The following is a 22,159-nucleotide window of genomic DNA, read 5'->3' as shown; positions in this document are numbered from 1 at the left end:
AGGGCATCCGGCATGCCGCAGGAGCGCCTGCCATCAGCGCCCTCCTAGCGCCGTCTCTCCCCTCGGGCCCCGGCAGAGCTCCCGTGGAAGCCACCCAACCCCCTTGCAACCAGGTGGAGCAGCGGAGACGCTCCAAGGAAAAGAAAACCGGAGGAGGGAGGTCTGGCTGCTGCCCGCCGCCGCCGCCGGTACCCTCGTTACGAGGGTGTAAGGAGGGAGGCGACGTCCCTGGATTTGGCACCCGCAGCCCCAGCAGACGCGGACGCCGGAGGAGGAGGAGGAGGAGGAGGAGGAGGAAGAGGCCTCCGCCGCGCCACCGGCAGCCCCCTCGGACGGGCGCGCGGCAGCCCGGAGCGCGCCGCCGCCGTTGCAGTGCGGGCGGCAGCGTCCAGGATCAAAGCCAAGTTCAATTAATGGCTCACAATCTTATTAGAGAAATTATTTCAGGATCTTGAGTAAAAGTCCGATATATCCACTCCGATCCATTAGTCAGGCTCATTTAGTAATTCAATCAATCTAGGCGAGGCAATTGAGCTCCTCTGGTATAATTTAACTTGGTTATTCTCGAGGTACTTAAGAATTTCTTAATATTTGCTCCATTATTTGGCCATTACGCCCCTCCGCGGGCGCAAGCTTAGCACCGGAGCACCGCGGCGGGTCGTGGGGCCGCCCGGCTCCCGCGCGGCCTCCCGGCGATTTCACGGCACCCGACGGCGGGGAAAAAAAAGGGCCGCTCGCCCCCCAGCGTCGTCCGGCCCTTGTGGGCGGGAGAGATGCAGACGGGGGTTTTCCCCGCGGCTCGAGGCCGAGCGGCGAGCCCGGGAGCGGCTCCGCGCCGGCCCCTGCTCCTCACCCGCGTGGGTCGTTTGCCAGCGAAGCGAAGAGCTTAGGAGAGATTAAAGTGGAGAAAAAAAAAAAAAAGAGAGAGAGGAAGAAAGAAAGATTAGATATTTCGGGGAGATAATCAACAGCAGTTAAATATGCCCAGCTCATCCGCACCTTTGAAAAATCTCACCCCTCTAAAAAATTGGAATTGATTTTGTATTTAAAAAGGAATCTATTTAATTTAAAAGTAAGATAATGCGAAATCGTGACAGCCTGTATTAAGGCCGGAGTTTATGACCATCCATTACAGCCGAGCGCGCCCGGACGCCCTCCGCGGCTGCGGCTCCCCGGCACGGCGGCGCGGGAGACGCTTCTGGGGGCGCGAGGGGAAACGCTGCCGCCGCCCGCGGGCGCCCGGGCCTTCGGCTCCGAGACGCTTCGGCTCCGAAGCCGGGGAGGTGGGAAAAGCTCCTTCAGCCCTCCGGAGCGCGGGAAAACGCGGCGCGGGAGGAAGCCAGCTATCGTTTCAAAATCCTGAGCCACGCCGTGCCCGGAAACCGCTGGTTCAGCTCACCAGCTGCGGCTTCCCGTTCCGCTCTTCGAGTCATTTTAAGCACAAAACGCGTTTTTGAGAAGCGGTCTTGCTACACCCGGACCCCGCTCACCATCTTCTACCCAAGCGCAAGGCTCTTGCGCCCTAGGGGAAGACGTTCAGCGGGGACGCCGAGGACGGGCAGAAGGTCCCCGTGGTCCCAGAGCCGGTCTCGCCATCTCCCGGCGCCACGGCCACCCCCGCGCAGGCCCTCGATGCCCTCCCGCCCGCGGCGCTGGGGGACGGTCCCCGCCGGGCGGCGAGGGGGCTCCCCGCTGCTCCAGGAAGCCCACCAGCCCCTCTGCGAGCCCGCCGGCCCCTTTGCAACCTGCCCCTTCCGCCTCTGCCCGGCTTCCAGCCTGGACGTGAAAGAAATGGGAACGACGCCCAAACGGACGCGATCCCGCTCGCCTGGCCGGGAAGGACCATCCGAACCGCCGCTGGGTTCAGCCGAGGCCGGGGCCTCCGGGGCCACGGAGGTGGTGCCCAGCTCACCTCCCCCTTCCCAAGGGCGCCCAACGTTCAGCGGAGACCTGGGCCTGCTCCACGTGGGAGAGAAAGCTCGACCCAAACGCGCACCCGCGGGGCCCCGGCGCGGCGCTGGGCAACGCACCCGCCAGCGCGGGCCGAGCCGCCAAGCGCTCGCGCCGCTGGAGGGGCTTCGAGGAGCAGGCAGGGCGACGGAGGTACCCCCTCCGCGGAGAAAGCGGGACGAGCTCCCACACTAGACCAATTCTGCCCACGTCACCCCACAAATAAATCCACGGCAGCTTTGGTTCATCACGGAAAATGGCCTGAAAGGCGCCACGATGCCGGGGAAGACGTTACCCGGGATGAGTTACGTCCCCCCGACGCCCCGTCTCGAGGAGGACCGCGCTGCTCCCGCCGCTGCGCCGGCTCCTCCGATGGCGCTCCCAAGGGCACCGCTGCCCCGCGGTGAAGCCTCCCGCCCACCTGCGGGACACCAGCCCTCCCCGCGCTCGGAAGCCACGCGCGGCGGCCCAGAGCCGCCCGGGGGAGAGGCCTCCAAGCGGGCCGGTCTCGGACGCCGAGACGACGCAAGCGCGCGGGTAGGCGCACGTACTACACATCAGTGTTACGCGTTATTATACGTTTAACCTCAGCAAGGCTGGCACGGACCGATTAGCCAATCTGGATTTTGGCTGGGACAGTGCGATTAGCACCGCGTGAAACCTCCTGGCCGTGAGCCCTGCAGACCTCGGCCTCCGCCGTGCACGTGCACGGAGAGGCTCTGCGCGTCAGCCAAACGGGGCCACGTCCGCCCGCAGAGCCCTCGGCGCTGCCTGGCGCCGCCGCGCTGACTCAGGCCTCCAGGCGTTTCCCGGGAGAGGGCTTCTCCGGATCCAGAGGGCCTCTCTGAGTTACCAAGTCTTGGTCTTGCAAGACCTCCAGGCCCCCGAGGACTTGCAGCACGCAAAAAGCACTGCCCAGGTTAAAAGGACAAAACCGAAGAAGTACCCACGCACGCCGGGGCGGTCTCGCCAGGCTCAGAACAAGCTGGACCACCTCTCCCTGCGCCCTGTCCCACCTGGAGAAGTCAAAGCCACGGCAAACCGAGGGCCCAGCAAGGCCCTTTGGTTCTGCAGCTGGGGCCCTGGCGTCCCCGCACAGAAACTACCCCCGGTGGGTGTCTCCAAAGCCCACCAAAGGAGCCGAAGGAGCCAGCGAGGACCCGCGGGCAGAGCACCGGGAGGGCAAACGCACGGCGCGCTGCCCCAGGCCCACAGCCCGGCCCAGAGCCGCGCGGGGCAGCGCAGCCGGGTTCTCTGCCTCCTCCGGGCAGCGAGGGCCACGCGACCCCGGCCGCCAGATCGGCGCCTGCCTGCTCTGCCAACCTACGAGGGAGCGGAAGGGCCCCGCGCACGGCGCGGCACGAACCCTCCTCCCCGCTCCCCGGCCCGTCACGCCCCGGGGAGGCCCCCCGAGGGCTCCTCCGGGGCAGGCCCCCCGGGATGCCCGGGCAGACGGGGGGACGGCGGGGCGGCAGCGGGCGCCAGCCGCGCTCCCGCCTCCCTGCTGCATCCGCACCGCTGCGGCCCCCGGTTGCCACAGCAACCCCGGCCGGCCTCGCCGCAGCATCGCGCAGCGGGCCCGCAGCGCCGGGCCGGGGGGCTGCGGGGCGTGTGGCCCCCTCCCCGCCCCACGCCCCCCATCACCCCCGGCCTCCCGCCATCCCCGCGGCGGCGTTTTCACGGCGGGCGCCGCTGGGAAACTTCCCGGGGGGAGGCCCCCGGCTAACGCAGAGGTGCCGCGGCGATGCCCGAGGCCGGCGGGGGGCGGGGGGCGGCGCGCCCCGGCGGGGCGGCAGCCGGGGGGCCAGGCCGCGGGCGAGGGGCGCCCGGCCAGGAGAGCGGCAGCAGCGGCTGGGGCGCACGGAGGAGCAGGCCCGCTTTGCAGCGCGGCCCAGCACAAAGAAAGGAGGCGGCGGCGGTGCCAGAAGCACCCCGGGACCCCCCGATGGCGGCGGGCGCCGGGGCCCGGCTAGCGGGGCGTAAACGCCGGCCGGGGCGGGTCGGCGGGAGCCGGGGGGCGAAGCCGGGGCGGGAGCCGGGGGGCCGCGGCGGGCCGGGGCCGCGCGGGGGGCTCACCCAGCACGAAGTAGGGCAGCTCCGTGTTCTCCAGGTCGTCCACCACCACCATCTCGCCGGGGAAGTCGTTGCGCACGGAGAAGAGGAGCTTGGGCTCGGCGGCCGAGGGGCCGTGCATGATGCTGAGGTCGTTCTCCCGCAGGAAGGGCAGCGCCGACACCGTGATGCTCTTCAGCTTGCACTCCAGCTCCTTGGCCGCCTCCGCCTCGGCGGGGCCGCTGGCGGCCGCCAGGCAGCACCCGGCGAGCAGGGCGCAGAGCCCGGCCAGAGCCATCGCGGAGCGCCGCGCTGCCGGCGCCGGGCGGGCGGGCGGGCGGGCGCCGGGGGCGGGGACGCGGGGACGCCGCGACGCGGGGACGCGGGGCCCGGCGCCTCCCCGCCCGCCGCCGCGCCGCGCCGCTCCCTTCGGCACGGCTCGGCTCGGCGCCCCCCTCGGCTCCCTTCGGCTCGGCTCGGCCCCCTCCCTCGCCTACCCGGGCTCCCCAGAGCCCCGACGTCACCCTCGCCCCGGGCGCTGCTAGCCCGCCACCCCCCCCCCCCCCCGCCTTTATTTTTTTGCCCCGGGAATAACTCGCAAATCCTCCACCCTCACCCCAAAGAAGCTGCAGAAATACGAAGTCCACCAGCTTGCTTATCTTGGGGGAGAAAAACCATATATACAAACACACACACACACACATATATATGGAGGATCAGGGCCAATCTCAGCTCAGCGTGGGATTTTGGCACCTAACGCTTTTTTTTATTATTATTATTTCTATTTATTTATTCATTTATTTTTAGGGAGCTCCGAACAGCATCACACGCAGAGCAGCTCTGGGCACTGCCTGTCTCCCTCCCTTTTGGCACAGGGATCCCCGGGGGGGGGGGGGGGCAGAGTGAGCCCGCGCGCCCCAGGCCGCAGCACCCGCTGCTGCCGGCGCCTCGCTTGGTTCCCGGGCCGCCAGCTGCAGGGCTGTGCCAAAAAACCCGGCCGCTTTCCCCTGGCCTCATTGCTGATTTGCAAGAATCTGCGTATTAATCCCCACTGCTCTGGACCAAGTGGGTAGCGTAATTTCTGAGAGTTAAAAAAATAATAGCAATACCAACCAGAAACCATCATTTTTGTGCTCCAGTCATGTTAAAAAACAGAACCAAGCGCTAAACCCCTACGTAAAACATTGACGATGTTTTCAGGAGTAAACTAGCTGGGAAAGTCCGGGTTATATTCCAGCAACGCTCCCCTCCAGCAACTCTAGTCATCTGCAGTTTTCAACAGGGGCAGCAAAACAGAAATAATAAAATAAAATAAAATAAAATAAAATCAGAAAAGGTGAAGCAGCTTGAAAAGCAGGCATGCCTCTGGGGGAATGGCCCCGTGCTTGCAGGCCGATTGCATCTCCAGAGAACGGTGTTCCTTTAGTATCTAACACAGCACGAAAAGGAGAAAACAACGGGCTTCGCTGAATGGCATCAATCATAAATACAAATAAGTAAAACATTTAAAAATAAACCAGTGAGGAACAGAACGGCAAATCCACCGTCCCCAGCTGCATCGTAATGCTGCCTGCTAGAAACTTTCGACATTTGACTTCTGCATCCTGAACCGCATTAATCATTTAATGCGACTGATGGCATAATTCTGCAAAAACACGATTCCTTTCAAAATCCAGCAGCATCCCTCGCTGCTACGGCATGGCGCGCTGCTGGGCCCCGGCGCGGCGCCGACAGGCCCGTGCAGGGTTGCAGGCGAGCAGGTAGGAAACGCAGCCCCGCGGCGTCGCCCGCCTCTGCTCGCGGACCGGCCGCGCGCCCGGCGCTGCCCGGGACCTTCTCCCCCGGGCGCCCGCGGAAGCAGCCGCGGGGAGCCGGGCGGCAGGAGCGGGAGCTCGAGCGCTCTCCTGCAGGGCGCGGCGGCGCTCGACGGCGGCGGGACGCAGCCCGGCCCGCGCGTCGCGGGAGACCTCGCGCCCTCAGAGACCTGCCCCGCGCCGGCCCCCACGCAGGACTCCGCGCCCGATGCCGGGCTCCGCGCCCCGCGCCGGCCCCGACGCAGGGCTCCGCGCCCCGCGCCCGCCCCACGCCCGGCTCCGCTCCGCGCCCCACGCCCGCGCCGCGCCACGCGAGCCCGCCGCCCCCCGTGGCTCCGCGCCGCCTCGCCCCGCCGCAGCCAATGGCGGCGCCGCGCCGGGCCCGGGAGCGCCAATGGGAGCGCGCGGGGAGGCCGCCGGCGCCCTTTATTGGCTGCCGGCGCTGCATATATTATGGGGCGGCGGCGGGCGCGGGGAGGCGGCGGCGGAGCGGCGGCAGCGGCCGCGGCCGGCCCGTCTCGGCCCGCGGGGAGGGGGCAGCGCGGCCGCCCCTGCCCGGCTGGGGCCATGCGGCGGCGGCAGCAGGACGCGGCCCCGGCCCGCGGCGTCGCCCCCGGCTCGCGCTGAGCGGCTGCGACGGGCCGGGCCGGGCCACGCAGCCGGCGCCGCGGAGCCTCCGCCTCCCGCAGCCTGGGTAAGTGCTGGCGCACGGAGGGCTCTGCCACGGGTGTGTGTGTGGGGGGGGAACCCACGGGACACGCCGGCGCGAGCGCGGGCAGCCCCGGGGAGGGGCCCGCTAAAACACGCGCATCCGTGGGGAGTCCCACGCCGGGAGCCCCTGCCGCGGCGCTCGCGGGGCGGCCCGGTCCCCCCCGCTGCGCGATCGCTTCTGACCCGAGGGGGGGAGTAACTCCGGCGCCGCGGAGCAGCGGCTCGTAGCGCGGCGGCGCGTCCCCGTGGCGGGGCCCACGCGCCGCCGTCCGCGCGTGGGCCGGCCCGTGCCACGGCGGCCGCGAGCGGGGCTCCGGCCAGGGCTGGGCGGGAGCCGCCGGCAGGTGTCAGTGTCCCCCCGCCGTCAGCAGCCGAGGGGCCCACGCGAGCCCTCGCGCGCTCCCGTCGGTGGGGTTGGAGGGCGCTTCTGGGGCGCCGGGCTCCCGCGCAGCCCCCTCCCGGGAGGGGGAGGCCGCTGCCGCCGGGCCCCCCGGCGCGGCGCCCGAAGGAGCAGGAGGGGACGCGGCCTCGCCTCGCCCCACGGCCCGCGGAGCGGGTCCCGCGGCCGGCAGCGCCGTCCTCCGCCCCGCAGGCGGCCGGCCCCAGCGCCCCATCCGCAGGGATGCTCCAGGCCAAAAGCTCAGGCGCTGAGCGCGAGGCGCGGTGGGGGGGGGGGAGACACGTTTCGCACGCTCCCCTCCGCGGAGGGTCCGCGCCCCCGGCCGCGCGCGAGGGCGGAGGGCCGAACACCTGGCACCGGCGCAGCGCTGCACGCAGCCGCCGCGGCCCGCGCCCGCAGCCCGGCTTCCTCGCGTTTGACGTTTTATGCAAATCCTTAGCTCCCCAAGTGTGGGAATTTTCTGACATTTTTCCTTTGCTCTCATCTTTAAGTTCTTTGCTCCTAAGCGTGGAACGAAAATTAATAATAATAATAAAAAAACCCCAATTCATAAAGTCTTACAAGTCTTCAAAGCATTCTCCTGGGCAAAGGGAGCGACTTATTTAAGTCACTTAGCAAGAGCAATCCCGCAGGCTCCAGGGGATCCTCTCCAGGATCCCTTAACGGCACCGGCCCCCCTTGCTCAGGGCCGCGGCACCCGGAGCCGTGTCCCCCCACGCCGGGGCCAGCAGCCCCTCTGCCGCGCCGCCCCCCCCCCCCCGCAGCGCTGCCTGCTTCCCTCTCCGGATTACCCCACTGCTGCCAGCCGGGCAGATCGATGAGTCCCGGGAGCCGCCAGATCCGCACGGCTGGTTGCGGAGCAGGGAGGGGGGGAGCTGGGGCCGAGGGGGCTGCTGCAGCACGCCGCGGGTGTGCAGTGGGCCGTGCCCGGAGGGTCCCCGAGGACCCTGCCGGGGAGCCTCGGCGCCCCGCGGGACGCAGCCCGCTGCGCCCGCGCGGCTCAGGAGGGCGGCCAGCTCGGGGGGCGCGAGCACCAGCCCAGCAGCCCCCTCGGGCTCACCCTGTCAGCGCTTCCCCGGCTGCCCACGTGAATCCCTGTCGGCAGGATTGTCCGAGTCAATCCACTTCCAAAGCTAACCTGCACTTAGCCCCTGCCCAGGCTCTTTTAAGTGGCCTTAATTTGATAAATCTTTCCCACACTTAACAAGGAGGTGACTCAGGCGACTGCCATTCCCACCAAAAGGGCCACGCAGGGAGCTGGGGACGAGCCTGGCTCCGCCGGTCCCTGCTCCACGCGCCGCCCTGCAGTGCAGCTTCTCCCCTTCACCCGCGGCCCCGTGCGGCCCTGCCAGCCCGTCCCTTTCTCAGGGCAGGGGTGGGGACAAGGAGCTCCTGCACTAGAGAGGACACCTGCTCAAGATGTGAGCGTGGTGGTACACCCAGCAAGGCGCTGCCGCTTGAAGCGGCGTGTGGCGGGTCCAAGAAAGGCTTCGGGGCTGGGGCAAACAAGGCAGGGTGCAGCCCGCGGCTCCTCGCGCCTGCCAAGGCTGCAGCGGACGTTTTTCACTCAATTTGGAGCTGGGCTCTGCCCTGGGACACTGGCAGGAGCACTAGGGCCAGCCCCAGGCACCAGGTCTGGCTCCCTGGGGCTTGCTGCCCCCATACATAGGCTCTGCCCCTTCTTGGCTAGCTAGGGCAGGGAGGTTTGCAAGGGCTGGGTCCCAAATATCCCCCAAACTCTGGATTCCCAGGGGATGCAAGGTGACCAGGCAAGCCGTCCTCATCCCCTGCCTAGCAGCTCCGTTCCTACTAACCACAGGTACCAGCCTGCCTGGGGAGCAGCACCCCTGCTTTTACTGCAGGCTTCTGCTAAGCAAATCCTGGGGGAGAGCACCCAGGTGTCGGGGGTCCCGTGCTTCGCAGCAGCACCCAGCAAACACAGCACTAGCTGGGGGAGAGCCACACTGTGCCAACACAGCGCCTCTCCCCCATGCCCACTTCAGTGGGTGTATACGTACACACACACACACATATATATATAGCTGCAGCATGAAAGGGCAGAAATCAATGTTAATGTCCCTGACAATTAGCTAATGTCTTAATTATTGAACTCTGCCTGATTAGCGGTGGAGCGCGCGGCTCCAGAGATGCTTTGCCTTCGGCATCAAAGCAAGCAGGACCTCGGCGTAACTCTGCAGGAGGTTGCTGCTGTCGGCTCCCAGCCAGCCCGGGCCCTTCCCGGGTGAGGGGAGCAGGGGGTGCTGCTGTTCCTCCTCGCCCCCAGCGGCACGCCGGAGTCAGGGCACCCAGGGCAGAAGCAAACTGCTCGTGCTGACTGATGATTTGGGACTGGCAGTTACCGGGGGGACTCCGGCTCTTGGGGTCAGAGAGGGGCTGCGAGAAGGTCGAGCAGAACAGGCCCAAAAGCAGCTTGTGGTCCTGGGAAAAAGTTTGCCAAGAACAGTTGCACTGGCATGCCTCTTCCTTGATTTTAAAGTATTTATGGGGAGGGGGGAAGCGAATAAAAAAATTAACAAGCTGGATGTTTTTCAGCTTGCATGATGCAAACCCCCCTTTCTTTTTTTTTTTAAAAAAAAAAAGGTAGATGCTTCTCATCAAATCTCCATTCTTTTGGATCAAGGAAAAGTGATTAGAAGTTATTTCCAGCTCTAGCAGTAGGGTCAGTGAGGTTACGTGTTACCAAGGAGCTTTGCTGGCCCTGACTTCCCAGGAAGACACTTGTGAGGGCAGGCAGAGGTGCACCCCGCAGAAGTAATCTTAGCTCTACAGAGCACGGCCTCGTGTGTCCAATCCCCCCACTTAAGGCTCCCTGGGCTCTGCCCAGGTTTGCAGGACGCACGGAGGAGGCGGACGCACGAAGGGAGCCATCCCCGCAGGCAGGCTGCTCTGGACTAGCCCTGGCCCTCTCTCTCCCTGCCTAAGGCAGGCCCTTCCCCTGCTCTCGACAGCCACAGCTGCGCTCACCTAGTGGTTGAGGACAGGTCTGCAGTGGGCTGAAGCATACGGATAATAATTTGTAGCCGTGTGGACTAAGGAATACACAGAGCTATCAGAATATTTACACGTAAATGGTTTACTTTATCCCATGAGCCGAAGAGCCGTTAAGTTAGAGCGGCTCACGAACAGAGCCACGTAGGGTGGCATAGCTGCTCCTAGGTGACAGGTTCAACCCAAAGCACAACCCACATGAGTGCTTTCCGGCCCCTTTGCTCCTGTCTGGCCCTGGAGTTCGAGTTTCTTTTGGCAAGGAGGCCCGTGCACATCAGTGACCACCCCTTAGCGAGAGCCGGGCTCAGCGTGAGAGAGGCAGGTGTGGTCCCAAGCTGCTGCAGGAGGAGGCTGGACCACGGGCTTGGGCTGCAGCAGCACAGCCACCTGCTAATTCACTGCAAGGCCTCCACACACCAGGCGGGGAGGGGAGGGGAGGGGAGCGGAGCCCTCACTGAGCAGATCTGCACCCGTTTACACCCGCCAAATCCAGAAACACGCGACTGCTCCTGTTCCCGTTGCTGAGGAGGAAAGGACAAGGTGCCCACGAGGACACGTCACGCATTCGGCCTCGAACCCTGCAATAAACCTCCTAGGAAGGGAGGCAGGAACGTCTCCCCCAAAGGGTTTCTAGCTGGGCTGGGGCCTGCGGCACGGAGAAGCGGCCCCAGCTTTCCTCCACCCCACCCCGTCTCCTTCAGCAGCCGGGCGCAAGGTCTGCTGCCTCGAGCCGCACGCGCCCGGCCCAGGGCGCTGGCTGCTCGCGGGTGCCAGCGCCCGTCCAGCAGCAGCCTCGTTCGGGTCCTGCTGCCTTTCAGGGGAGGCCTCACCTCCAGCCTAATGCAGGAAGGGCAGGGAGAGGAAAACGTCCCCCCACCCCAAAACGCTGCGGGTGGATTTTCCTCCCACTAAGGCTTGTCCGGAGCGATTTAGGTTGACCTGAGAAAGCTGCTCAGGTAACTGGGAAAACCAGGGCAAAGCACAGAAATAGCGTCGGAGGCAGAACGGCCAAAACCATTCCCACCTCGGTACGGTTCGGCAGCGCCAGCTCTGCGGCGGGCCGGCGAGGCGACCCGGCCAGCCCGGCGCCGCTCCCGGCACTCGCGCCCCGGCGGGGTGGCTTGCAGCCGGCTGCGGTGCCACCGGCTCGCCCGGCGCCTCCCCCGGCGCCCCGCGTCTCGCCACGCGGCCACCTCCGCTTTTGTTCGGCGTTAACAAGGACCCGGCCCTGAGAGCCGCGGAAGCGAGAGGCTGGAAGAGCATAATCAAAGCGCACCCTCAAGGGTTTTAAAAATAGAAGAGAAGGGGAAAATTAAAAAAAAAAAAAAAAAGTGTTTAAATCTGATGATTCATCTGCCAAGCCCCAGTTCGGGGGAATGCGGGGCTGGTGTCTGCTCACCAGGCACGAGCGCTGCGGCTCCCGGCCCACCTTCCCCTCGGCCCAGCGTGGCCCGCTTACAGCGGTTTTACCTCGCGGGAGAGCCTAGAGATGAAGCACGAAGCCACCGCGTAGGTAGAACAAGCCCTTGGGTTCAGCAGGCTTCGTGAGGCTCCAGAGATCAGGCGAGGTGGGAAGCAGTCCGGCCCTGCTCTGCCAAGCCACGGCCCCAGCAACGCCCTGTCTCCGTTCACCCCCTCCAACGCACACGCGGGGCTGAGCTTGCCAGTCCTGTCCCAACCCCGGGCCGGCCTTGAGAGCCCCCGGCAGATCGCTGCCCTCCGCCAAGGCGCCCCATTTAAGGTGCTCAGCACGGGTCCCCCGAGCTGCGTGCCAGCTTGGCCGGGCCATCAGACCAGCTCGGTCGCACCTTGAGATAAGCGCCCGTTACCTTCAAAATGCCAATGCAAGTTGGCCCCGGTGGCCAGGAGACCTGCTCCGCTGTCCAACATCTCCCCGCAAACACAGGTCTAGACCTCAATCACACAGGTGTGAACCTGCACCCACAACCAGTGCAGCTCATTTCTCTAGTTCACTTTGGAGGATTATTTTTTAATCCAGCTGAAACAGACCCACAAGGGGCTTCGCATACTCACGATGGACATCCCCAAAACGCTCTGTGTCCATTAGCTCCTCTCTGGACTCTCCTAGGGAGGGTTTCCTGCCACATTCAGTGCTCCACAGGAGCTCAGTGCCTCAAGCACCCTGTACGAGCTGCGTCTTCTTGGCACGTACCCTGCTGAGAGCCCAGCCCCATTTCTACTGCAGTGGATTTTGAGCTTTGCCTGGCTTTCCCCCTTTCTCCTAGCTGATCCGAGTTGACATCTGACACTGCAATTCCCACAGATTGCTCCCATCACTGTCACAGCCGATTTTCTTCCCCCAGCAGCCAGAGCCTGAACCCCAGGGAAGCAGCAGGGCATCGCAGCAGAGCACCGACCTGTTGCCAGTGCTCAGGCTGAGATTTGCTCCCCAGCTCATCCCATCGAGGCACAGCCCTCCCCAGCTACCTGAGGCCACAGGCACTGCCCAGCCCAGCACACTGGGCTGACACAAGCAGGAGAAGCCACACAGCAAAGGCCAGAAGTGCCTTTAACAGGCATCAGTCAGGATTTCATTTAGCTCCTTCAAGAGCTGTAACCACATCCTACCTTCTGCAGCACCGCCAAGGTGGGCCCAGCTCCCCTCCAGCACTGCTTGCTAGCGCACCTCAGCACGGGGCTTGCATTTAACAGTGCCCTCCAGAGCCCCTTCATGCCACCTCCAATTCCCTGTGCTCTGGGGCTGCATTTGGCTTATATATAGGTCCCGGTGACCTGCAGCCTCTCCTGGGATGGTGAATTGGCTCCACCTGAAACCCCGCATGGCTTGAATGCCCCGGTGCTGGGTTCGTAGCAGAGTCTGTGCTTTGGGTCGTCACAGGCAGGTGAGGGGAATTAGCCTGCGATGCAGCTGGTTTGATCTGCTGCTAATTCTCCTTTCCGTGGCGCTCACTGCCCTGTCCCTTGGCCCACGTCCCCGCTGCGGGGCTGCCATCACCGCAGCTGGCAGAGGGGACAAGCCCAAGGGGAGGCCCCAGGGCTGAGCCCCTCGGTGTGAGATGTTGCGCGTGTGCAAGACATAGGTACGTGCACGCACGCGCTGGCAGGAGGCCTTCGCTTCCGCGGCGCCTCCCTGCCTCGGGAGTTAAGGTGCTCCGCGCCGTCTCCGCCTGACGGGCCGCCCTCTCGGCGCCGTTGCAGGGCGGCTGGTGTCCCCGAGGACGGCGCGGGGCGAGAATGACGGAGCCGGCCGGGCAGCAGAAGCATGAGGCGGCAGGACGGCTCTCGCTCTGAAGGGCCCCGGCGGATGCTCGCGTGGCCGCTAGCCCTCCTGGCCCTGAGCGCGTGCTGCCGCCGCGGGGCGGCCGGCCCGGCGCCCGAGCAGCATGCCTCCGCCGCGGCCTCCTCCTCCTCCAACGCAGCACCCCTCGACTGGCTCCTCTCCGACCGTGGCCCCTTCTACCGAGCCCAGGAGTACGTGGACTTTGTGGAGCGCTACCAGCAGGGTTTCACCACCAGGTACAGGATCTACAGGTGAGCGGCAGCACCAGGGCTGGTCCTTCGGCGGGAGGTGGCTGCGCAGTGGGGCAGCTCGAGGGCGGAGGGGTTCGTGTCGCAGGGCACCGGCTGGAGAGCATCTGATCCCAATATATGGCTAAGCCAGACTGGCCAGGATGGGTTGTCCCACCCCAGGGAGGAGAAGGGAGGCTCGGCCAGGCAGCGGAGCCCGCGTGCCAGGGAGAGCAGAGCCCCTGGCCCAGCCCCTCGCAGGGTGGGCTGAGACACGGATGCCGGGGTCGGACCCCGGCACGGCCCCGCCAGACGGTGCTCTGATGGCCCCTGGGCCATCCAGGAGGAGACCTGCAATGATGGAGAGCCCAGAGGCAGCAGCGCGGACAGGTCCGCTGGGACCGGGACCAGCGGCGGGGCCAAGCAGGCCGGGACACCCCCAGCTCGGCCCGTAACTGGCTGTAGTTGCTCGCTGCTGGCAGCCGCCTAGGCACGGTGCAACGGTTTCCACTGCGCTGGTTTTCCTCGCTCTTCCCACGCCATGCGCGAAGCGGCTCCCACCCCAGCACGTCGGCCGAGCATTGGCCGCGACCGCCCAGGAGCAACGTGGCCGGTGTGGGGAGGGCAGTGCCATCTTGGGGGAAGGGCGCTACGCACACCAAGGCTGGTGCCGGGGAGCTTCTTGCAAAGGAGCCTCGTTAGCAGCGGGCTCCACCAGCATCTGCAAGGGCAGCCCACAGCAAGCCCTTGCTCCACTGCCCAGCTGCTAATTGGGGCTGCTAAACCTGCTGCTAACGAGCAGCAGAAGCCACCTGATTCTCCCTAAATTCCTTCCCCCCTCCCTGGAGAGGAGGTTTCTCACACCAGCGCAGGGCTCCCGTGCTTCCTGCTGGGGGATCGGACGGCAGTGCTGGGCTTAGCATCACCCGCTAAGGGCTGCTCCTGCGCCCCTTCTGACGTGCCGCTGTGCCTGTGCCGGGGCCCCCGCAGCCCCCAGAGGCCGCCGGTGACGCTGGCGGGACAGGGAGGAGCCCGCGGGGGAACGCAGCCGGCTCGCTCGCGTGCGCGCGCGCCTCCTCCGAGGCGGGTAATGGGCCGGCAGCTTGTTTTGCCGGCAGGACGGGCTGTCGCGTTGCGGTTTACAGCCCAGCGTTTCCCTGCCAAAAAGCTTCGGAAGGGCTCGGCCCGCGGGGCTGGAAGCAGCCCGCGCCTGGCACGCAGCGGTGTGCAAAACCTTATTCCCACCTTGCGTCGCCGTCACCCCGGCGCGTCCTCCCTTTCTGCCCCAGGCTCTTTAGCCTCCCGCCCTCCGGGCAGCCCCTTCCCCTCCCTCCGGGAGCACGGTTTCCTCGCTCCCTGCCACCCAGCACTGCTCCCGTGCCCTGGTACTAGGCTTGCAGGGCCCGCAGGTCACCCTGGCAGGCAGCCCGGCACCCTATGAGCCCCCAGGCGGCTTCCCCCGGCTTGGCTTGGTTTCCCTCCTCCTCCTCTGTCTTTCCCAATCAGCCCTAATTAAACTGTCTGAAAACCGCAGCCTGATTTTAATTAGAGCAAAACGGTGATGATTAGGCAGAAATTGGCCAAACGTTGTTTACGGGGCCGTTGTTTGAGACGGCAGCGAGCTGGCGGGCTGCCTCCGCGCCGTGGGGCGATGTCAGGCGCTGCGGCGGGTGCCGCCGCCAGGGCTAGGAGGGGACGCAGGGATGCAGCCACCCAACGCCCGCACGCCCTCCCCCGCCAGGCTGGCAGCCCGGGAAGACGGAAAACGTGCGTAACACGAATTAGCCCCGGGCTCGCCTGGGAGGGCACCCCAGCGCCCCTCACCCTCTCCGCAGCGGCTGCTTTGCAGAGCCACAGCCCAGCTCATCCCAGCATCTCCCGCCTTGTACACAACGCTATCAATATTTCAATGCAATACGCACCAGCTATCGGACTTTCACCCGGATCCATAAGGATGCGATGTCTGAGAGGGGAACTGGAGACGGATTAGGCCCGTCCGGACATGCAGGCACTCCTGTGCGATGGAGCCGTACCCGCTGGTGATTAATGCCAAGCGGAGCTGACCGATTCGTCAAGGCTAGCAGGCATCTTCAATACTTGTAGCTCATTATTACCACTGATGGCTTAAGGAGGGCCTAGGTTTCGTTCGGGCTCCATCCATAATCTGCAGCATCAGCCCAGGCGACCCTGAGGCCAGGGAGAGCAGGATGCCTGGCTCCTCTGGCTGCATCCCTGGCCATCTCCCAGTGATCCTGCACTGAGGAGCTGGAAGAGGGGCAGGTCCTTCAGCTCCAGCTCCACCAAGGAGGTAGTGAGGCTGAGATGGTCCCTTTAGAAGCTTCTCCAACTATTAATCCTCTGCAGCGCCACAGCTACCTGCTTTGCCTTGCTGAAGTCCAATTTGTCCTGAGCTTCTCAAATGTCCCTCAGACCTCCAAAGGTGGTCCTGAGGCTGCGTCTGCCCCAGTGCACCCTGTCCAAGGAAAGCCTTGCCAGCTTTCTGTCCATCACAGCGCGCTCCCTTCTCTCTCACACCTCTGTTTCCTGGCTCATCTGGCTCCTGCGGCTCACGGCTGCTTTCCTTGGCTTCTTTCCGCAGAGAGTTTGCTCGCTGGAAGGTGAACAACCTGGCCCTGGAGAGGAAAGACTTCTTCAGTTTGCCATTGCCCCTCGCCCCCGAATTCATCCGCAACATCCGCCTGCTGGGACGCAGGCCCAGCCTGCAGCAGATCACCGACAACCTCATCAAGAAGTATGGGACGCACTTCCTGCTCGCCGCCACGCTGGGAGGTGAGCAGTGCCCGCTGGGCCCCTGGCCGAGGCCGCGGCTTCCAAGCGCCACTCGCTCCATTTTCCAACTGCACGGATGGCTTGGAAAATAAACACTCTAGATGTTTTTGGAGCAATAAGGCTGAGGGAGGGGAGGCAAGAAACCCAGCTGCCCCTAAAACGTGTGCCATGTCCCTGCAGGAGAGGAGTCCCTGACCATTTTCGTGGACAAGCGCAAGCTGAGCCGGCGAGCAGAGCCCGTCGGCGCTGCAGGAGGGGCTGGGAACGGCTCGGTGGTCTCGTTGGAGACCCTGCACCAGCTGGCTGCCTCCTACTTCATTGACCGGGAGAGCACCCTGCGCCGGCTCCACCACATCCAGATTGCCACGGCGGCCATCAAGGTAGACGAGGAGCGCGAGGGAGAGGGCTGCACGGGGCAGACAGCGCCCTGGGCCTCGCCAGCAGCCCTTTAAAGCTGGCGGAGGCCATAAAGCAAGGGCACGGGGCTGGGCACGGGGCTGCACGGCTGCAGGCAGCGGCTGCTGCTGCAGCACTTTGCGCGGGGTCGAGCAAACCCACGTCTCCGCTAAGCAAGCGGCCCCCCCGGGCAGCGGGAGCAGGGAGCGAGCGAGCCCCGGCAAAGTTAGCACGTTTGCGTTATTTATGGGAAATTGGGCACGCTAATGAAGCCACGTCTTTCAGCGGGCTGCAGGCAGGGCTGCTGGCCGCCAACAGGCCAATTAGCAGGCAATTACGTCTCTCCAAGCCGCCGCGGCATCCCCTCGCTTCAGGTGGTGGGGCCAGCTCTGTCGGGGGCTGCTCGCCACCCCTCTGCTCGCACCGGTGCCCCTCCCGAGGGAGCGTTTCAGCCCCGCTGACAGAATCGCCCCCGTCCTGCGTCCGTACGTCCCTCCCGAGCCCCTGACGGTCTCTGCTCCTGCCTAGGTAACGGAAACGCGGACGGGGCCGCTCGGCTGCAGCAACTACGACAACCTGGACTCGGTCAGCTCCGTGCTGGTGCAGAGCCCCGAGAACAAAGTGCAGCTCCTCGGTGAGGGCCGGGATGGCCGCGGAGGGGGGAGGGAGGGAGGGGAGCGGCCACAGCCAGAAAAAGCACGTTATTCCCTAGCAAATAATTAAGGGGGCCTCTACAGGCATAAAAACCCTGGGAAACGAAGGCCCTTTGGCATCGTGATCCAGCCACGCGTGGCGAAGATGCAGAGACGCCCGGTGCTGGCCGGGCAGGATGCCTAACGCAAGCCAGACGCCCGCTCGGGCTTCGCCGCCTGGGTGAGCCGATCGACAACCCGCTGGCGAGAGCGGGGGTGGCCACCCGCGCGGCAGGGACAGCGCTGCTCCAGGGGCGCCGCTGAATGCCACCGCAGGACGCCCACGGGCCTGCAGGGGCTGTCAGAGGGGATGGGGCATGCTGCAATTAAGCTGTCGCTTTTAATTTAAGGGTTGGGGGGGGGAAATCAAAGCTGGACAGGAAGGGACTGTTGCTCATCTGCCAAGAGGAGCCAAGATCAATAAAGAGCCAAGACAAGCGGCTCCGCAGCAAATTGTCAGGAATATGGGATGGAGGCGGCGGTGAGACCCCTGCGGGGCAGCGGGGCTGCGAGGCGCTGTCCGTCGCCACCCAGGCGGTGGCGGGCGCCAGGCCCCGGCCGCCGGAAAGCCTCCTCCCGCCCTCGCCTGGCCCAGCGTCCGGCCCAGGCCAGGTGCTGCAGAGCAGGAGGCCGGGGCCAGCTTAGCGCCCGCTGAGCCCCTCAAGGACCCCTCTCTCCGGCAGGGCTGCAGACGGTGCTGCCCCACCACCTGCGGGAGCGCTTCGTGGCGGCCGCCCTCAGCTACGTCGCCTGCGGCTCCGAGGGGGAGCTGGTGTGCCGGAGCAACGACTGCTGCTGCCAATGCCACCCTGCCTTCCCCCAGTGCAACTGCCCCGAGGCGGACATCCAGGCCATGGAGGGCAGCCTGGCCCAGCTCCAGCGCGCCTGGGAGAACCACCACGGCCAGTTCGAGGAGTCAGGTGAGGGCACGGCGAACCACCAGGGACCAGCCCTGAAACCAGCACAGGAACCACAGGGCTCCTGTGGACGGGGACACCTCAGTGGGGCCAGCCCCTGGTAAACCCTACTGTCGTCCTTGTGTCTGAAGAGAAAGCTGAAATCCTGCTTGTCAGAGAAAGGCAGCAGGTGCAGCAGAGGCTCCAGGGCAGGATTTAGGGCAGTAAGACCAGCTTTCGCTGGGGATGCTCAGCTCAGCTCCCATGCAGCTCCAAAGGGAGCCATCTAGGCAAGGTACAGAGTGAATCTAAGAAGTACCACTTCATGCTCGTGCCCGCAGAGCTCCCAGTCTCATGCAGATGGGTCTTGCTGCAAAGACCTTAGAGCCTATGGGCATTTTTCATGGAGAGTGGCAACCTCCAGGGACTACAGGGCACGTTTGTGCAGGAACCGGGCACGCTCACCTCTTGGCTCGCCCAGCATCCAGCCTTGAGCGCGGCAGGAGTCACTGCAAGCGCTGCAGAGCGTGCTGTTACTGCTCCAGCAAACCTGAAAGCTCTCAAGGACCAAACTGAGAGCTGGGGCAACACAGGAGAGGGCCTTCCCCCAGACCATGCAATGACCTCTCCACCAATACTTTTTGGCTGTACCTTGACTAGAGACCAAGTATTGGGCAGACTGAGGGGCAGAGCAGGGCAAATTTTCACCTGGAGGAAGGCTGGATGGAGGCAGTTCCAGCAATACCTTTGCGTCTTCCCTTGCTGCTTGCCTCCCCAGTTTTACTAACTCAGTTCCTCTCCACACAGAAGAGTTTCAGGCCCTGGTGAAGAGACTGCCAAGGGACCGTTTTCTGAACAGGACAGCCATCTCCCACTACTGGGCTACGGACCTGGATGTCCAGCATCGCTATCAGCAGCTGGGCACCAGCTTGAAGCTGCTCTCCAGAAAAACCCACCGAATCATCCGGCGGCTCTTCAACCTCAGCAAACGCTGCCACAGGCAACCTCGCTTCAAACTGCCAAAGGAGAGGTAGGTATCTCCTCACCAGCCACAATGAGCCAGCCCTGCTGGCTTGGCCCTGTCCCCCAAGTCAAATCTCTGAGTGGAGTTTAAGACCCATTGCCTATCTCCTGGTGGGTGGGACTAGAGGAGCCCCCACCATGATGGAAGGAAACCTGGCGGTAAGAAGGCAGTGCAGGTTGAGTTAAGGCCTGGAGGTGGAAAATCAGGCTCAGCTTAGGGGAGGTCATCAGAGGCACAATGGGGACACACACACACACACACACACGCACACACACAAAAACCACCCAGGCACAAGGTCCTTCCTCCCCAGAGAAGGTCAGTCACTCATTCACAATGGCCAACGTAAGCATCCCTCCTCCCTTGCCTCCTTCTCTTCTGCTAGGTCTCTACCTTACTGGTGGAGCCGCGCTCAGTCGCTCCTGTACTGCAGCGAGACCACCATGCCTGGGACTTTCCTGGAAGAAAGCCACAGCTGCACTTGCCCCTCTGAGCAAGCCTCCTGCCAGGGGCCCATACCATGTGCCTTGGGCGAAGGGCCAGCCTGTGCCAGCTGTGCTGAGGACAACAGCACCCGCTGTGGGGCCTGCAACCATGGCTATGTGCTCACCCAGGGCTTCTGCCGTCCCGAAGTGGCTGACTCCCTGGAGCACTACCTGGGTCTCGAGACAGACCTGCAGGACTTGGAGCTCAAGTACCTCCTCCAGAAATGGGACAGCCGCATCGAGGTGCACTCTATCTTCATCAGCAATGACATGCGCTTAGGGAGCTGGTTTGACCCCTCCTGGAGGAAGCGCATGCTCTTGACGCTGAAGAGCAACAAGTACAAGCCTGGGCTAGTTCACGTAATGCTGGCCCTCTCTCTGCAGATCTGCCTCACCAAGAACAGCACCCTGGAGCCTGTAATGGCCATCTATGTCAACCCCTTTGGGGGAAGCCACTCAGAGAGCTGGTTCATGCCCATCAACGAGGGCAACTTCCCAGACTGGGAAAGGACTAACGTGGATGCCTCTGCCCAGTGCCAAAATTGGACACTCACTTTAGGGAACAAGTGGAAGGCCTTCTTTGAAACGGTCCATGTCTACCTGCGAAGCCGCATCAAGTCTCTGGATGATAGCTCCAATGAGACAATCTACTATGAGCCCCTGGAGATGGCAGATCCCTCTAAGAACCTCGGGTACATGAAAATCAACAGCTTGCAAGTCTTTGGCTACAGCCTGCCCTTTGAACCGGATGCTATTCGCGACCTGATCCTCCAGCTGGACTACCCCTACACACAGGGCTCCCAGGACTCGGCCATGCTACAGCTTTTAGAGATCAGGGACCGGGTGAACAGGCTTTCACCCCCTGGCAAAACCCGCCTTGACCTCTTCACGTGCTTGCTCCGCCACAGGCTCAAGCTGGCCAACAACGAAGTGGCGAGGATCCAGTCCTCCCTGAGGGCCTTCAACGCCAAACTGCCAAACACGGTAGAGCAGGAGACAGGCAAGCTGTGCAGCTAACAGCCAGGGCTGCACAGATCTCAGAGCAAGGAGGCCAGGAAAAAGGACTCCAGGAAAAAAAATCCTTAAAAAAATTAAAGCAAGGCCTTACCTTGGTGCCAACCGCATGCTTCTGTGCTAGCCCCAGTGACTGGCCAAAGAGATGGCAGCGCTCGCGCCAGTGAAGGAAGGCAGCAGAATGGCTCGTGCAGCTCAGACTGGCTCCAAGCGTAGGGATGTCGCCAGCAAGCCCAGCCTGCAGTGCTGTGGTTTTAACGCACCTTCCCGCTGCCGCTCCAGGAAGGATGCACGGCTCTCACAGCCGATGTGAGGTTGTGGGGGAAGCAGCTCGGCAGGAGGCAGCTGCAGGCAGGTGAGGAGCCAAACCCTGAGATGGCGTTGGCCCAGCGTGCTGAGGACCCTCCACACCCCATTGGGCGGAGGAAAGCAGCAGCGTGTCCTCAGCACCCTCACTTCTGTATCCTTTTTAAGAGAGGAGTCTACCACCACCTTTGCTTTACTTCCCCACACGCTTTCCTACAGCTGCGTCCTCACGCACAAGCTCGTGGCACGGGGCTGGGAAACTCTGTGGGGCCTCTTTGCCCCATCACGGTAAGGCAGGCATCTTGGCAAGCGTCCCTCATCTGCCGCGCTCGTCCTGCACCGCGGTGCACCAAGCCGAGGTGGCATCGCTGCTCACGTGGGCAAGGACTCGGCATCCGCTCCAGGGATGTTGCTGTTACGGATGAATGTGGACATCTTTGGGCCGCTTTTCCTTATGACAACAACAACAAAAAAGAAGAGAGAGAGAAAGGAAAAAAGTTTTATTTATGTATTTATCTGGTTGTTTTGGAGGGTTTTTTTTTTCTTTTTTCCTAACCTATTTACTTGGGGAGGGTCATTCCTTGTCAGTGGCTACAACCAAGAGACATCTTAGTAAAATGTTACGTTTAATATATTTTTTAAAAATGCCTTTTTGAGCAAAAGAGCAACCAAAAACAACCACAGAAAAAAAAGAACAGTTACTGTCATCTCTGGTCCTGGCTTTTCTGTTGCTGTGTTTGGGAGGGAACAGCAAGGAGGCCACGGTGCATGCCTGAGCACAGCTTGGTGCAGGTGGTGGGGAGGAGGCAGCCAGATGCCCTAGTGCTGCAGCTCCCACTTGCTCCCTTTCACCCTCGCATTTGCTCCCAGTTCTGGTACCGATAAGATTTGCCTGCAAATCCATGGGAGAGAGAAGAGCTAATGCCTTACTTTCATCTCCTCCCTCCATATGGCTCCTCCATCCCCACTGCAAGCGTATGAGAGAGAGAGGAGCCGACCCTTAGCTCTAATACTAGATGAGATGGTGAATAACTGACCCTCATTCACCCTTTCCAGGCCACTTCTGATTTTATAGCCAGTTATGAGATCCCCCATCAGCCATCTGTCAGACTGAAGCATCTCAGCTCCCTGACT

General features: G+C 63.6%; 2 protein-coding genes across 3 annotated transcripts in view; one reads left to right on the top strand and one right to left on the bottom strand.

Annotated features, from left to right (window-relative positions):
* The window catches only part of ASTN1 (astrotactin 1), a 61,253-nt gene extending 56,953 nt beyond the window's left edge, over positions 1-4,300 (bottom strand). Inside the window, exon 1 of the mRNA XM_062580917.1 lies at positions 4,027-4,300. Coding sequence (XP_062436901.1) covers positions 4,027-4,300 — 274 coding nt within the window. The remainder of the gene's footprint in view (positions 1-4,026) is intronic.
* Positions 4,301-13,157: 8,857 nt separating this feature from the next.
* Positions 13,158-21,701, top strand: BRINP2 (BMP/retinoic acid inducible neural specific 2). Of its 2 annotated transcripts, none has more exons than XM_062581269.1 (7): positions 13,158-13,434; positions 16,025-16,215; positions 16,396-16,595; positions 17,140-17,245; positions 17,987-18,223; positions 19,007-19,229; positions 19,606-21,701. In XM_062581269.1, the coding sequence occupies exons 1-7, from the start codon at positions 13,181-13,183 to the stop codon at positions 20,720-20,722; spliced, it is 2,328 nt and encodes a 775-aa protein (XP_062437253.1). In that variant the 5' UTR covers positions 13,158-13,180; the 3' UTR covers positions 20,723-21,701. The 2 variants fall into 2 exon arrangements, with proteins under 2 accessions (XP_062437253.1, XP_062437252.1); XM_062581268.1 differs by having other exon boundaries at positions 13,158-13,449.
* The last annotated feature ends 458 nt before the right edge of the window (positions 21,702-22,159 follow it).

This window comes from Rhea pennata, chromosome 8, assembly GCF_028389875.1.
Source record: "Rhea pennata isolate bPtePen1 chromosome 8, bPtePen1.pri, whole genome shotgun sequence".
In the NCBI taxonomy this organism is placed as follows: domain Eukaryota; kingdom Metazoa; phylum Chordata; class Aves; order Rheiformes; family Rheidae; genus Rhea; species Rhea pennata.
The sequence above is the reverse complement of the archived record's forward strand: the minus strand, read 5'-3'. Positions and strand labels throughout refer to the sequence as shown.